The sequence below is a fragment of the Mesocricetus auratus genome, unplaced genomic scaffold, assembly GCF_017639785.1.
Source record: "Mesocricetus auratus isolate SY011 unplaced genomic scaffold, BCM_Maur_2.0 Super-Scaffold_100025, whole genome shotgun sequence".
NCBI lineage: Eukaryota > Metazoa > Chordata > Mammalia > Rodentia > Cricetidae > Mesocricetus > Mesocricetus auratus.
This window is the reverse complement of record NW_024429206.1, coordinates 773,450-790,308: the sequence shown is the minus strand read 5'-3', so window position 1 is coordinate 790,308 and position 16,859 is coordinate 773,450. Positions and strand designations below refer to the sequence as shown.

Sequence of the window (16,859 nt, the reverse complement as noted above, 5' to 3'; positions counted from 1 at the left end):
TTGGAGTTAAAAGGATAAACGAGGAGGAGAGGAAATTGGATTCTTGGTTTTGTTTTGGCTTTTCGAAACAGTTTCTCTGTGTAACCCTGACCTTCCTGGATCTCTCTCTTTAAACTAGGCTGGCCTCGAACTCAGATTTGCCTGTCTGAGTGCTGGGATTAAAGGCGTGCATCACCATCAACCGACTGTTTTGAGGTGGGGTGGGGGATTCTTTAGAAAACAAGTTAGGCAGAAAGCTCCACCTAATTTATCTTGATTAGATGAGGTCTCTACCTCACCCTCTATTTAAGTACCTCGGATGTCTTTCCTCCCGGGAAAGCCAGCCTTATTTGACAGGTAGGGGTTATCATTTGGTCCTGGATATAGGAAGCTTAGATAGCCACACTATACAAAGAGGTCAGAATCACAGTTCTCATTTATTAAGCACCTACTGGCATATTCTCCACTGCACAGGAGGCACTCAAAGGAAGTCCCTGCAGGTACTAAGAAAAGAGGTAGCCTCCACCAGCAGTCCCCCTTAACTTGGAGTCAGCCAGTCCTAAACCCATGAATAGTGCTTTTTCTGTTTTTGGTTTTTGAGACAGGGTTTCTCTGTGGCTTTGGAGACTGTCCTGGAACTAGCTCTGTAGACCAGGCTGGTCTCGAACTCACAGATCCGCCTGCCTCTGACTCCCAAGTGCTGGGACTAAAGGCGTGTACCACCACTGCCCAGCTGGTTACATGTCAACTTGACACAAGCTAGAATCATCAGAGAGGAAGGAGCCTCAATTGAGAAAATGCTTCTATAATATCCAGCTGCAAGGCATTTTCTTTTCTCTTTTAAGATTTATTTATTATGTATATAACATTCTGCTTTCATGTATGCCTGAACACCAGAAGAGGGCACCAGATCTCATTATAGATGGTTGTGAACCACCATGTGGTTGTGGGAATTGAACTCAGGACCTATGGAAGAGCAGCCAATGCTCTTAACCTCTGAGCCATCCCCTCTAGCCCATAAGGCATTTTCTTTTCTCTTTTTCTTTTTTATATATTTTCCACTTACTGTCCATAACAACCTGTATCTTTTTTTTAAGATTTATCTATTTATTATGTATACAGTGTTCTGCCTGCATGTATCCCTGCAGGTCAGAAGAAGGCACCAAATCTCATTACAGGTGGTTGTGAGCCACCATGTGGTTGCTGGGAATTGAACTCAGGACCTCTGGAAGAGCAGCCAGTACTCTTAACCTCTGAGCCATCTCTCCAGCCCTGGCATTTTCTTAATTAGTGTTTGATGGGGGAGGGCCCAGCCGACTGTGGGTGGTTCCCTCCCTTGGCTGGTGGTCCTGGGTTCTATAAGAAGCAGGCTGAGCAAGCCATGATGAGCAAGCCAGGAAGTAGCACCCTCCATGGCCCCTGCATCAGCCCCTGCCTCCAGGTTCTTGCTCTGTTTAAGTTCCTGTCCTGACTTCCTTCAATGGTAAACAGTTCTGTGGAAGTGTAAGCTGAATAGAATAAACCCTCTCCTCCCCAACTTGCTTTTTGGTCATGGTGTCTCTTCACAGCAATGGAAACCTTAACTATGACAGTAGTCTAGTGGAGATCTGTGACTGCCTACAGAGTTTTCATAAATATTAAATAAGCATTTGTTGAGGAAATGCAGTGCTTAGCTTCACGGATTCTCTAAAGCTCTAGAAAAGCAGCTCTGTGTATGGACATTCCAGTATCCATTCTTAGTTGTTTTGGAGACAAGTTCTGCTATGTCTCCCAAGCTGACTTCAACCTTTCAATCCTACCCCCTCCACCTCCAGAGTATTATATAGGCATGCTCCACCACTCCTGGTTTATGAAATGCTTGGGATGGAACCCAAAGCTTCCTGCATGCTAAGCAAGCACTCTCCCAACTTGAGTTACAGTCCCAGCCCAGTCTTTGTGTCAACAATTCCATTATAGTCTCAGGACCACCCGAATCAGAATTACCTGGCACACTTATTTAGTAGCAGGTTCCTGGCCCCCACCCAAAAATTCTGAGTCAGTATTTCAGGGTGGGGTGTGGGATGTTTTATTTTCTTCCTGGCTCCTTGACTGATTTTATTACATAGCTAAAAGTGAGAATCATTGTTCTAAGTACCCATCTGTGTGACAAAGGACTTATAAAATAAGCATGTGGCATTCAAGTTGGGAAAAGGAGGTTTGGAACTGGTCCCTGTGTCCTCTCCTTAGGAGAGAACCCTAGATGTATGCTGATTTGTCATTGGAGAGGGTTGGAAATCCCATTGGGATGTGTCCCCCACTCCTGTATAGGACACTAATTAAGCTGGAATGTTCAGAGGAAGGACAAGCCAGCCAGCCAAAGACACAGGTGTGGTTTTGGTCCAAGAATCTAAGACAGTTAATCCTTCCCTGTGGGGTTACACCCCAAATCCACCACCTCCTGTTTCTCTCCAGACAAACCAGTCCCGGGAGCTTGTCTGAACTGCACAAAACCAACACATCTGGCCGTCCTTCCTTTCCCTCCGGGCCTATTGGACATCTCCCACGGAAGACAATGCTGGGGAAAAGCATCTGAAGGCCTGTGTGTCAACCTGCCCCTCCCCCACCAGGCTTCACTCCTCCTCCATCTTCTCCCGCACCTCTGCAGGCAATCCCTCATACAGGGTGTCCTCCACCAGCAGTCCTGACTTCCTCAGCCCCTTGCAATCACCAAGTTCTTCTGGCAGAGCCTCCAACCGGTTACCCTTGAGCTCCAGACGGCTGAGGGTCCGGAGGGCAGCCACATGGGGTGAAAGCTGAGTTAGGTGGTTGTATCCCAAGAGCAGTGTCCGCAGCTTCTGGCAGAAGAACATTTCATCGGGCAGGCTCTCTAGTGCATTGTAGGAGAGCACCAGATGCTGGAGGTTCTGGAGAAGGCCCAACTCAGGTGGCAGGGAACGAAGCCCATTGTGGGACACGTCCAGCAGGCGGAGGCCAAAGCACTGGCCAAGCTGCGGAGGAAGAGTCTCGAGCTTGTTGTGACTGAGGTAGAGCTGCTCCAGGCCTCGGAGCTTCCTCACATGCTCAGGAACATAGGCTATCTGGTTGTGCCACAGCCTGAGAGTGACAAGCTTCCGGCAGTGCTGAAAGCTGAGGATTTCCTCAATGGACCTAAGGTGGTTGTCCTTGAGGTCCAGTTCCTGCAGAGCCCCCAGGCTAAAGACTGCGTGGGGGATACGCTCCAGCCCACAGGCTACCAGTTCCAGCTCCCGGAGCACCGCCAGCTTTTTGAGGCTATTGAGGGCAAGTAAGCGGGCCCCATCATTGTGCAGGCTGAGTCGCTGAAGGTGTCCAGCCACATCAGTCACACTGGCTGGCACTTTTCCTGCATTGCTACGCAGAGACAGTACTTTGAGTTGCTTAAGCTCCCGGAGGCTCTCAAGAGTGGCAGCCCGAGCCATCTCTGGGGGAAAGAGTCCTTCCAGATGCAGTTCCTCCAAGCCTCGAAGCCCAAACACCCAGAGGGGCACCTCTCGGAGCTCCTCAAATTTAACACAGATCACCTTCAGGCGATCCCGCAGGAAGATCTGTGACGAGAAGGGCAGCCTGGCTGGGGAGTGAAGCAGGCTGAGCTCCTGAAGGTTCACAAGCTGGGAGAGCCCTGGGGGGAAGGAGATATCACAGATGGCCTCGAGTCTGAGCGCTTCCACCTCACTGAGCTCAAAGACGGTGTCAGGCAGTCCAGGGAGCATGCAGAGGGCCAGCTCCAGCCGGCCACGTGCGTTGCGCTGCAGCTTCTGCCTCAGCTTCTCAGGTGTCCACTCGTGGTTGAGGTTGAGTTGCTTCAGGCGGCTTTCACTGACTTCAGAGAGAAAGACTGCAAACCGTTTAGAATAGAGGGAGTCATACTGGTCAATGAGGTGGAGCATGAAGGCAAAGTCGTTCTTCACATCCGGGATGTCATTCATGCCGGTCTCCTCACGCACAGAACGGAAGGAGTATTCTTTGAGGGGCCGATGGAAGAGCCAGTAGAGCGTATACAGGCAGGTGATGCCATAGACACACACGAAGGAGATGTAGCAGAAGGCCAGCTTAGAGAAGAGGTGGGCCTTGGTGTGGTTGCAGCAGAAGCTGGCGTACCCCGTGACCTCTGAGGTCTCCACCCTGCAGGCCACCAGAAAGCTGATCTTCTCCACATAGACCAGGTTGTAAACCAGGATGGCAAAAAACTTACATACTTTGAGCACTGTCTGCCGGATATACATAGAGTAGAGGATGTCACCCTCTTCCACGTGCACTCGGAACTTCTTGACCTTCTCGAACAGGGCCTTAGCTTGTTCGCCCTCCTTCTTGTCCAGCAGGGTGACAACTGGAGGCTCGGTCACCATCTTTTCTGGCTCTACGAGAACTTTCTCCTTTTCACTCTCACATGCCTTTCCTGAGCCTGCCCCTGTTGCGGATACTGTGGTCACCATGGCCCGTCCAGCAGCTGGGCCCTTGTGGTTCTCTCCAGACACCTCGGACAAGGCTCGAGTGGTCCATGGGGAATCGAAACACTTGCCCAAGATGGAGATGAAGTGTTCAATCTTGGAGCTGGTGCCGGGGAATTTGAACCAAAAGCTGGTACAGACCATGAAGATGAGAGTATGAATGACCACCAGGTAGGGGAAGTACTTGGCATACCAGTGGAGGGCTGTCTCATAGCAGAGCTGGTTGATAAAGCTATACTGTTGGAGGTCTAGGTTGTTTTTGAGGCCACTCAGCTCTCGGAGGCCCCCCATGTGCTCAGAGACCCCTTGAGGCAAGAGCTGCTGGCAAGGAGCCTCTGATAAGTTCTCTCGGGGCTCATGGCTGGGCAGGCAGATGATCTTGTCCTGTGTCACCTGGAGACAGGAAGAGAGTGAGAGACAGTGAAGGAACCGGTGAAGTGTACAGAAGAGAAACAGAATGAGGCGGGAGATGCTGATCCTAGTCTGCTGTCAGCTGCTTGAATGTGGAAGAACCGTTAAGACTTCGGCGTCAGTCTTCATCTGAAAAGAGCACGGGGCGCGGGTGCAGCTGAGCAGAGTGCCTGCCTGGCATGCACCAGTGCTGATCCTCACCAGTGAGTAACTGGGCTTGGTGACACCTATAATCCTAGCTCACAGAAGATGGGAGCAGGAGAATGAGGAGTTTAAGGTCATTCTTGGCTTCACAGAAAGTTCAAGGCCAGCCTAGGATATAAGACACTCTGTCTCTTGGGGCTGGAGCGATATAGCTCAGGGGTTGAGAGCATCGGCTGCTCTTCTAGAGGTCCTGAGTTCAATTCCCAGAAGTCACATGGCAGCTCACAACCTTCTATAATGAGATCTGATACACTCTTCTGGTATGTAAGCAAACACACAGACATAATACTGTTTACATAACAAATAATAAATAAAGTCATAAAAAAGACACTCTGTCTAAAAAAAAAAAGGATTGTGAGGGTTGTGAGGGTGTATAATTGTGTTGAATTGTGGTCCCACAAAAAGAAACTAAATCCCAACCCCTAGTCCCCATGACCTCATTTGGAAGCAGGTCTTTGTACAGGTAGTCATAGTGAGGCAATGCCGAGTACCATGAGACTGTATCCTTGCAGAAAGGACACAGGGCAGGTGAAACCCTGGAATCCCATCCCAGCACTGCATACACTGAGTGTTGTGTACACATGTGTAATACTAGTACTTGGGAAGTAGGTGCAGGAAGATCACAAGTTCATCAAACTTTTTTTAAGTTCTGAAACCAGGCATGTTGGTGCACACTTTTAATCCCAGCACCCAGGAGGCAGAAGCAGGTGAATTTCTGAGTTTGGGGCCAGCCTGGTCTAGAAAGTGAGTTCTAGGACATCCAGGAATACACAGAAAAATCCTGTCTCAAGAAACCAAATGAATAACTTTTAAAAAACGTGTAAGCACTGCCACGGTAAGACCATGCCCTCTTAGAGTCCTGCCCTTTGTGTGGAAGGTGCAGCTCAGGACCCCCACCAGGGGTACAGCTCAGTGAAGTTCAGTGCCTTCATGGCAGAAGGGGCTGGAGACTGGTTAGGAACTCTTGAGTCCCACCCCCAGCCCAAAGCAGCCAGCAGTGGTGGTGAACACCTTTAATTTCCAGCACTCAGGAGGCAGAGGCAGATAGATCACTGTAAGTTTAAGGCCAGCCTGGTCTACAGAGCGAGTTTCGGGACAGCCAGGGCTACATAGGGGAACCCTGTCTCAAAAAAACAAAAAAAAAAACAACAACAAAAACCAAAGGGGAGAAAACAAAAACACCTCTCATCCATAACTCTAGTTCCAAGGAACCTAACACACTCTTCCTACCTCTACAGGTACCAAGCATACATGTGGTGTACATAATACATACACGCAGGTAAAGACTCAAGACACATAAAGGGTAATATATTTTTTAAAAAAGACCCTCATGAGGAGCGTGGCCACGCATGGCACTGCTCCTTCACATCTTCAGCACTCTCTGGCTTCCCCCCTCAGCTGGAAAGAGCATTCTGCGACCCCAGCCATTAGCATGGCCATGAATATGGCACCGCTGTCTGCTTTGACTCTTACCTAGAGAGCTCATTGGCACAGTGGGGCCCTGCCTCTTCACGTCACCCCTTGTCAAGAAGGCACTTCCTAAAATCCCAGTCATAAGGATTGCCAGCTGGGAGGTTAAGAGCACTGACTGCTCTTCCAGAGGACCTGGGTTCAATTCCCAGCATTCACACGGCAGCTCATACCTGTTTGTAACTCCAGGGATCCGACACCCTCACACAGACAAAACACTAATGTTCATAAAATAAACAAACAAATAAAAGACTGGCCAGCATGTATGTGCCTTAAAAAAAAGGGTGCCGGCTGCAGCGCTGCCCCTTCCCGTCCCATTCCTCACCTGAAGGGTGCACCCGAAGACTCCAATCATGAGCATGGCCACAGTGAGGTACTCAGCCAGTACATCCCACCAGGGTTTGAGCACCTTGAATGCAGGCTGCTGTTCTGTGAACTGCTTGAACTCCGCCACTGGGATCATGCCGCCTATAGGAGTCAGGAGACAAGAGGGGTTGAGACATGGTGACAGCAAGGGTTCGCCTGGCAGGAGAAACCCCACAGAGGCCACACACAGGTCAGCGCTTCCAATACACTCTCAGCCCTGCCAGAACTTTCTAGAATCTATGAGCTATATGCTCTCTTCCCTTCTTAGCCTGGGGCTTGTTGCTTCCTTCAGAACTCACCTCCTTCCCAATGTCACAGCTTTCCCGGCTCCCCAAGGCCCCTGCTTATCTTGCTCTGCCTGTCCTCTCAGAACTCATGGGAGTAAAAACACAGGACAGCTGTCCTCCAGCCTCCTCCGGGGGCCGCCCACCTCTGAAGGAGAAAGCCCGAGACATTCATTCTGGTATTCCTTCACTCTCTAGCTGCTCTCTCACCTCCACCAGAGTATCCCCGGGCTCAAGACTTCCGGGGTGTGCCCCCTGCCAGGGGTGCTCTGGGCACCACCTCCAATCTCCAACCGGAAAAGCCGGCTGGGGAAAAGCAAGCCGGAGCGTGGCTGTGCTCTAGTTAAGGGCCTCAGGGGTCAGGGAGTGGCCAGGCTAAAGGCTACTGAGCCCTGGAGGCATGTGCCAAGACACCTGAGTGTTCAGACAGGGACTGGAGCCCAGATCGGGAGGTGGATGTCAAAACCTGGGCCCTGAGAGGGAAGAGTATGAGGAATGTCTAAAACACGAGGATCCTTAAGCTGGAAAACTCTCAGGGTGACACCTATGACCGCCTGCCAGGCTCCAGGGCTGCCAGCCCACTCTGTCTATCTCTGGTTTCCTTTTCTACTAAGGTATCATTATTGTAAAGGCCAGGCCTAAGTCACACGGGGGTGTAGGATTCAAGCTAGGATACCACTCTTCCAGGAAGTCAGCTACTCGCTCAGGCCAGAGGGAGAAGTAAAAAGTGAGGGTCTCTGGACAGCCTACCCTGGTCAGCATCTGAACTTTTTTGTTGTTGTTCTGTTTTTCAAGACAGGGTTTCTCTGTGGCTTTGGAGGCTGTCCTGGAACTAGCCTTGTAGACCAGGCTGGTCTCGAACTCACAGAGATCTGTCTGCCTCTGCCTCCCGAGTGCTGGGACTAAAGGCATGCACCACCACTGCCAGGTGCATCTGAGCTTTTTGTGAGCGTGTGTGCGCGCTCGCTCGTGGATATGGAGGTCAGAGAAGAACTTCAGGAGTCAGTTCTCTCCTTCCATCACGTGGATCTTTGGGATGGAATCCAAATCATCAGGCTTGGCAGGCAGCAAGTGCCTTCACCCTGAGCTATATTGCTGGACCCCTCCATCCTTTATCTTAAATAAGTTCCTGATAAGATTGGTATGGTAGCTGACACTGTAATCCTGGCACTCAGGAGACTAAGACAGGAAGACTTTGAGTTTGAGGACAGCATTTATGTTACAGAGACTCTATCCCTGTGCAACAAAACAAAAACAGGCCAGCAAACTGGCTCAGAAGATAACAGCACTTGTCAAGCAGCCATGAGAATATTAATTTGATCCCAATACCCATGTAAAAGCCAGAGGGGTGTGTTGGGGAAGTCCTGTGTATTTGTCAGTAAAGCACTGTTGGCCAATAGCGAACTAAGATAGGTGGGACTAGGAGTCCAGAAGGACTCTGGGAAGGAGAAACACAGAAAGTTAAGATGTAACACCATGGGGTAGGAAGCCCGGAAAGTTCTCCGGTAAGAGAAATACTTAGATTAACAGTTATGGGGTAATTACTAAAGTCAGAGCTAGCCAGTAAGAAACAAGCAAGGCCAACAGCTTCATAATTAATACAGCATCCTGTGTGTTTATTTGGCACTGATGTGGCTCTGGAATCAGGCTGGCGGGAAGGCTTTTCTCAAGGAAAAGGCTTCCCTTTACAGGGGTGCATCAGTGTAATCCCAGTGCTGAGGAGGTAGAGACAGGGGGATCCTTGGGCCTCACTGGCCAGTCAAATAAGATAGTCACAAAGGAAGACATCCAATGATGTCTGACACACACACACACACACACACACACACACACACACACACACACACACACACGAGAGAGAGAGAAAGAGTGACAGAGACAGAGACAGAGAGACAGACAGAGACAGAGAGAGACAGAGGGAGAGAGAGGAAGAGGGAGAGGGAGAGAGAAGCAGGGACAGAGAAAGGAAGAGAGAGAAAAGCTTCCTAGGAGCTCTTTGTCCTGATCACTTGTGGTGGCTCTGGTCAAAAATGGGTATCTGTGTCACCAGCCAACTGTTCTGACACATCCATGCCTCCTTTTTCTGTCTCTGTCTCTCCCAATGGTTTGTAGTGGGTGAAGTCAAGGTAGGAGCTCAGAGCCTATTCACTAGGCTGAGAGACAGGTACTTCACAACCAGACCCCTTTACCACACTGGGGTACCTATCTCCATATAGTAGGAGGATCTGTAGGAAAGGGAACATGTATTAAGTCTTCCTATACAAGAGAGATAAGCCAGGGGCTCCCAATTTATCCTGAATCGGGTACATGCAAGGAGATGACCAGACAGTTGGTCCTGTATGCTCACCAAGCACTTCCCTGTCTTAAAAGCCTTTTAAAAAAGTCTCAGTTGGTAGGACACTTGTCTGGCAAGTACAGGTCTCTGGATTCGGTCTCTAGCACCCGTAACTAGGCATAGTGGCACACACCTGGAATCTCAGCAAGAGGATCGAGTTCAAAGTTATCCTCAGCTACATAGGGCACTCAAGGCCAGCCTAGGCTACAAGAAACCAAGTCACAAAAGACTTTTATTCCCTCTAGCCTGGGGCTGTAGCTCAGTGTTGAGTGTTTGCAAGAGTCTCCAGGATTGAAGGGGAAAAAATCCCATTTCCATCATCTGATAGAAACGATGACCAGAGGGGAGAGCGAGAAGGCTTAGCAGCTAAGAGAACACGCTGCTAGATGATCAGAGTTCGATTCCCAGCACCCACACTGGATGGCTCACATCTGCCTGTAACTCCAGCTCTAGAGTCTCCAGCCACCCAACATCCTCTCTGATCTCCTTGAATGCCCGATGCACAACAGCCCCTACCATGCACACCACACCACACGTCCATAAAAACAAAATCTTAAAATGAGCTTAGAGCAAGGAACAGCAATCCCACGTTGGGCTCCTGTCACCTAGGGTGGCCTTGGTGGCTCCTTCTGAGGCATTGCTCAAGGGACACTGCACATCCAAAAGCAGGAACCAACTCCGTGTCTCCACCTCCCATGATCCACCTCGCAGTGGTACAGGTTCCTCAGCGCTGCCAACCCACCCTCACAAGTCCCAGGCCAGGAGACGGGGGCCCTCTCCTCAGCTCTCAGGAACAAGACATACACACCATGTAGACAGACATACACACAATCAGAGGGAGACACAAGGATTATCATTGTCTGACCCTATGACTCAAACTCAATCTTCCAGAACCTGCCATTAAATTCTAGCAGGCAGATACAAGGCTGGCCCCTTTCCCTGTGTCTGGACAGAGCTGATGCGAGGGTTCAGCAGGAGGGACTCACAGAACTGGGGGCGGTGTAGAGAAAAATAGCAAGGGAGTCTATATGAAAGGATACATTTTGTTGAGCTCAATACTGATTTGTTTTGTTTTTTAAGGTTTTTTATTTTACGTTGTGTATGCGTATATGCATGTGTGTGTGCCCAGTGGTTGATGCTAGGTATCTCCTACCACTCTCCATCTTATTTATTTGTGTGTGTGTGTGTGTGTGTGTGTGTGTGTGTGTGTTGAACAAGGAACAACTTTGTGGCATCCGTTCTCTCCTATCTTTTTTTTGTTTTTTGTTTTTTTGTTTTTTTCGAGGCAGGGTTTCTCTGGGGCTTTGGAGACTGTCCTGGAACTAGCTCTTGTAGACCAGGCTGGCCTCGAACTCACAGAGATCCACCTGCCTCTGCCTCCCGAGTACTGGGATTAAGGGCGTGTGCCACCAACGCCCGGCTATTTTCTCCTATCTTTATGCGGGCTCTGATTATCAAAGTCAGGTGATTGGGCTGCTAAGCCATCTTACTGGCCCTCATATATATATATATATATATATATATATATATATATATATGTAGTTTGTTTTATATATATTGTTTGTTTTTTTTTTTTGGACAAGGTCTCTCACTGAAATCTGAGGCTCAGCATTTTAGCTGGACTGGCCCTAGAATCTACTAAAGTTACCGATGTGTACCACAGTGCCCTGCTTTGATATGGGTGTAGGAGATCCTTCATGCCTTCACAGCAAGCACTTTACCCACTGAGCCACCACCCAGCCCTCTCCCTTACCTCATTTATTTTTATTTTTATTTTTCGAGACAGCTTTGTTGTCCTGGCACTCGCTCGGTAGACCAGGCTGGCCTCAAACTCACAGAGATCCGCCTGCCTCTGCCTCCCAAGTGCTGGGATTAAACGCATGCACCACCACAGCCCAGCCACCTCATTATTTTGGAGTAAAGATCTTGCTATATAGCCCAGGCTAGCCTTGTGCTAGCTGTGTAGCACAAGATAAACCCAAAATTTAAATCCCCCTTCCTCAGCCTTCTAAGCACTGGGATTACAGACATGCGCCACCATGTCCAGCCTACTGCTGAATTTTGGAAATGAAAGTGTAGGGGCCTTTGTCTTGGAGGATGAACATAACTCATAGAAGACTTCACTGTGTGTGTATTATTTGAGCCTGTCTAGCCACTGTCCCCTCCTGTTTGATGGCATCAACTCTGTTCCATCCAATGAAGGTGCCCCAATGGCTCAGTCAGTGAAGAGCTTCTGCACAAGTGTGAGGGCCTGAGTGACACTGCAAGCATCCGTGTAAAGTGGGCAGGGCAGCCTGCATCCATAACCCCAGCAGGAAGTGGTAAAACAGGTACATTCCTGAGGACCACACAGTCTAGCCAAAACCATGAACTTCAGGTTCAGTGAATAACGTCTCAAAAAGTAGAGAAACCATTGAGGAGGACACCCCCAAGTCAGTCTTTGGTCTCTACACACACCCACGAGGGGTGTCCCAGAAGACCAGGCTTGGGAGGATCCTGCAAACTCCTTCCCACACTGAAGCCCTGCTTCTGCTGTTGAATGGATGAAGAGGGTGCCCCGACTTCGGTCAGCCTCCCCAGCTGTATATCCCATGCTAAGGGGTAAGGAAGGATCAGCAGAATTCTTTAACCTTTAGAATACAAAGTCAGAACTAGGGGTGCGGCTCAGTTGGGAAGGTGCTGGCTCGGGCCTTGGGTTCAAGTCCCAGGTCCACATAAAACCTGGAATGGTGGCACATATCCCTGTAATCCTCCTTAGGATAGACGCAGGGGGACCAATACATCAAGGTTAGTCTAAGCAGCATAGCAAGCATGTTAGAGTCAAGTCCACATTATATGACCTTGTCTCAAACAAACGAACAAGAAAAACAACAACAGAAACCCAAAACCCCAAACCCAAATCACAGAGCTGCTGAAATGGTTCACTAGGCAAAGGATGCCACCGAGCCAGAAGACCTCAATCTCAGAGGCCCATAAGGCAGGAGAGAACTGACCACTAGAAATTGTCCTCTGATCTCTGTGAGAGTGCCATGCATGTGTGTATACACACAGACACACGAAATAAATAAATACAGTAAAAAATTTAAACACATAAAAAAACCCAAAGCTCAAAGTTCAATCCCTACTCTTTTTACAAGGGAGTTTCTGAGGTAAGGAAAAGTCACCCCTAGTGGCAAGTCTTGGGGTGGGAGTGCTATGGACTCCTAGGCTAGCACTTTCCCAAGCTTAGTTTTCTGGGACTTGGAAGGGGTTTTGGAATCGTGAAGTGTAAGAACGTTAGGGAGCAGGTTGGTGAGATTTGGGTTCCGTAGCTTTGAGGGCACTCCTGTCTTTCTCATCTACCTCCACCGCCTCATGCTGGCACAGGCTGTAGAAACCAAGACTCTCGAAGTCGTTGCCTGCCTGTTGATCTCCCTTCCTTTGCTTGCTCCCGGGCTGCCTGTTCCCAGAACAGGAGCTTCTGGGGGCCAGGCTGAAGGTTACGGCGCCCCTCTGCTACTTCCAATCCCAGTTCCTTGTGTGTCTGTGCGCGCGGGGGGTGTTGCGCTCGCCCAGGCCACGGAGCAACACACACCTGAACGATCCTCCCCCCCTGGGCCATTCCCTGGTTCCAGGTAGATCTCCACCCGTGGGACTAAAGTCCCCCAACCCCAGCTACTTACTCACCACTCAGGGATGGAACTCTAGGGCCCAACTAGTAGATCCCAGGGAATGGATCGACCCGGACTCCCGCAGGGTTCCCGGGCGGGCGGGCGGGCCGGCCGGCTAGAGAGGGTGAGTCAGGGAGGGCTGGGCCAGGAACCCGGGAGCCGCCCCACCCCGCCCGGCCCCGCCCCGCCCCCGGGATGGCTCTGTCCCGCCTCGCTCCCAGGTCGACCCCACTCCAAGCCATGTGATCGCGAGCAAGGCGAGAGATTCCCTATTGTAGGGTCTTTAGAAGTCTGCAGTCTCACGAAGTCCTGGCCTTGGGGGCAAACTGGTATCCTGTAGATGTACCATCTGGGCAGGAGTCGGGAAAGTGGTTCTGGGAAGCATTTCCTTCAACCCCTAAGCATCCCCACCTGGTACCAAAGCTCAATCCAGGCCCGGAGAGTATAGGCTTCCGACAGGGGAAGACCAAGAGCAAAAGGCTATCCCTCTTCCAGTGCTGAGCTGTTCCCGACCACAGGAAGCCAACCCAGTGTGGGTACTAGCCTGCCGGCTTTTGGCCATCCTGAAAGTTGGAGGATTGGGGCAGGGACAAACTCTTTCCTCAGCCTGGGGTGTGCCAGGTGGTAGACATGGGTGTGCAGGGCCAGAGGGTTCAGGGAGGAGAGATGGGGACTGGAAGTGCTCCCCCCCCATCTCTCCTCTTCAGACTACCCTCAGATTCTCCAGATAGGTGAGGATGACCTTGAATTTCTGATCCTCCTGCCTCTAGCATCGGAGTTTCCACCACCTGAGAGGATTACAGGAGGGTTTGCAGGCTGAGGGATTACAGGCCTGTGTCATCATGACACAGGTTTATGTCGTGCTGGGGATGGAATCTAGATGCTGGGCAAGCACTTCATCAGATGAGCTAAATGGTCAGCTTCTGAGAGCTCCATTAAAAAACAAAACAAAGCAACCAAACTCATCCGGCCTCACCACTGCCACCACGGCTACCTACGTCTCACCATCAGCTAAGGGAGGCTTTGACTCCAGTCACAGACCATCAAATACTCCATTTGTAGGCAGCCAAGTTGGAGCCTTCATGTTCTCTCAGTGTGAAAAGTGCTTTCTCAACGGGAAGCCTCCCATTTAGACTAATGAGAGTCAATGTTTCCTCCACCCAACACACACACACACACACACACACACGTACGCATGCACGCACGCACACACACGCGCACGCGCACAGGCGCGCGCACACACACACGCATGCCACTCACACGCGCGCACACGCGCGCAAACACGCACGCACGCGCACGCACACGCACACACGCGCACAGGCGCGCACACACGAATGCCACTCACACACGCACGCGCGCACGCACACACACACGCACCCCTGCAGGAAGGTGCACACGGAGAGGAAAAGAATTCGGGAGCTGGGATTTAGGCTCAGCAGTTAAGAGTGTGCACTGCTCTTGCAGCCGACATCCTAGCACCCATGTCTGGCGACTCACAGACAACTGTAGTTCTAGGGGATTTGACACCTTCTGGCCTCTGTAGGTGCCTGCATTCATGTGCACACGCTCTCCACAGGCACTTATGCATATACATAATTAAAAATGAAAGAAAAGTTTCTAAGAAAAACCCAGCACTTGGGAGGAAGAAGCAGGCCCACATTGCTGTGGGTTATCTACCACAGGAGATTACAGAAGCCACAAAGCACGGTTAGCACATTTAGAGACTCTCCCCAGAACTATGGACTTTGATGGATTAGGTCTTTGTTCTTGTTTTGGCTGGTGGTGCTGTGTATGCGTTGAGGTTTGGTGCCTTAATGGTACGTCCATCATGGAGTCAGTTGTGCCAGGGTCTAGGGACCTGTTACACATGTAGAGAATTCCTGGAGAGCCGGGGCTGCATAGTGAGACCCATTTTTCCCCAGATCAGAGCCTGGAAATCAACTGGAATCCTTTAAGCCCAGAGTACTTCTTCGGGCAGCCCAAGAACAAACCTTTCTGTGTTTAGCATGCTCCCCCTTTCCCTCCTCCTCTCCTTTATTTCTTCCTGGCACTCAACATCAAACCTAAAGCCTTCCTTAAACTAGGTAAGTAAACTAAGTAAACTACTGCTGCTCTATGCCCTTCAGGTTTTTTTTTTTTTTTTTTTTTTTGGTTTTACGAGACAGGGTTTCTCTGTATTGTTTTGGAGGCTGTCGGTCCAGCCCGGCCTCGAACTCACAGAGATCCGCCTGCCTCTGCCTCCCGAGTGCTGGGCCCTTCAGGTTTTTGATCTTTGTTTAAAACAGGTGTCACCATACTGTAGCTTAGGATGGCCTCAAACTTGCCAAAATCGTGTGTGTGTGTGTGTGTGTGTGTGTGTGTGTGAGAGAGAGAGAGAGAGAGAGAGAGAGAGAGAGAGAGAGAGAGAGAGAGAGAGAGAGAGAGAGGGAGAGAGGGAGAGAGGGAGAGAGAGAGGGAGAGAGAGAGGGAGAGAGGGAGAGAGAGAGAGAGGGAGAGAGAGAGAGGGAGAGAGGGAGAGGGAGAGGGAGAGAGGGAGAGAGGGAGAGGGAGAGGGAGAGAGGGAGAGAGAGAGAGGGAGAGAGAGAGAAGGAGGGAGAGAGGGAGAGAGAGAGAGGGAGAGAGAGAGAGAGAGAGAGAGAGAGAGAGAGAGAGAGAGAGAGAGAGAGAGAGAGAGTGTGTCTTTTGTTTTTGAGACAGGATCTTTGTTTTTACGTAACCCCTGCTAGCATTTTTCTGCCTTAGCCTCTCTGGCCCTCAGATGGCAAGAATATGCTTCTATGTTTGGCCTCCCCCACTTTTTTGAGACAGGATATCACTACATAGCCCTGGATGGCCTGGAACTCTCCTTGTGGACCAGGCTAGTGGTGGGGATGGAATCCAGCTTGTCAAGTACAAGCTGGCCTTGACCTCCCTGTGTAGCCAAGGATGAGTATGAACTCCTGATGCTTTTTACCTCCAAGCAAGTCTCTAGGGCTGGAGTTACAGGTGTGTGTGGCCCCACCCAGTGTATTTGCTGCTGGGATTAAACCCAGAGTTCACGGGGGGGGGGGGAGGCGCTGGAGAGATGCCTCCGAGGTTAAGAGCACTGATTGCTCTTCCAGAGGTCCTGAGTTCAATTCCCAGCACTCACATGGTGGCTCACAACCATCTATAATGAGGTCTGATGCCCTGAGTGCAGGCACATGCAGGCAGAACATTGAATACATCTTAAAACAAAACAAAACCCAGGGTTCATGCCAGGAAAGCACTTTACAACTTATCTACTCTTTGATTTCTAGATGGACACCCAGTACTAAAGGGATTCAGATAAGAGGAGATCAAACTTGAGGCCAGCCTGGGCAAATAAATGTACTGAAACTCTCAGAAATACAAAACAATACCGGGGAGGCAGCACAGCTGTGAGCGCCTGCCACTAAGCATGGACCCTGGGTGTGGATCCCCAGTACCCATGAACAAGCCAGGGAAGCAGACATACGTGGATCCCTGGAGCTTGCTGGCCAGACACCCACCCTACCTAAATGGATGTACTCCATGTTCAGTGACAGATTCTGCCTAAAACAAGCAAAGAAAAACAAAATAAATGGATAAATAAATAAGGCAGAGGAGGCTGGAGAAATGGCTTAGAACTTATAAGTACATACTGTTCTAGAAGTATGTACTTTAAGTCTCATCAACCAGCACCAGAGGACCATGG

At 50.2% G+C, this 16,859-nt stretch overlaps 1 protein-coding gene across 2 annotated transcripts; it reads right to left on the bottom strand.

Moving 5' to 3' along the window:
• Positions 1 to 2,020: 2,020 nt before the first annotated feature.
• Positions 2,021 to 13,264, bottom strand: Lrrc8e (leucine rich repeat containing 8 VRAC subunit E). Of its 2 annotated transcripts, none has more exons than XM_013124631.3 (3): positions 13,182 to 13,264; positions 6,856 to 6,998; positions 2,021 to 4,838 (listed from the first exon to the last, which is right to left on the bottom strand). In XM_013124631.3, the coding sequence occupies exons 2-3, from the start codon at positions 6,991 to 6,993 to the stop codon at positions 2,589 to 2,591; spliced, it is 2,388 nt and encodes a 795-aa protein (XP_012980085.1). In that variant the 5' UTR covers positions 6,994 to 6,998; positions 13,182 to 13,264; the 3' UTR covers positions 2,021 to 2,588. The 2 variants fall into 2 exon arrangements, with proteins under 2 accessions (XP_012980085.1, XP_040587476.1); XM_040731542.1 differs by lacking the exon at positions 13,182 to 13,264 and adding an exon at positions 7,196 to 7,405.
• Between the last annotated feature and the right edge of the window lie 3,595 nt (positions 13,265 to 16,859).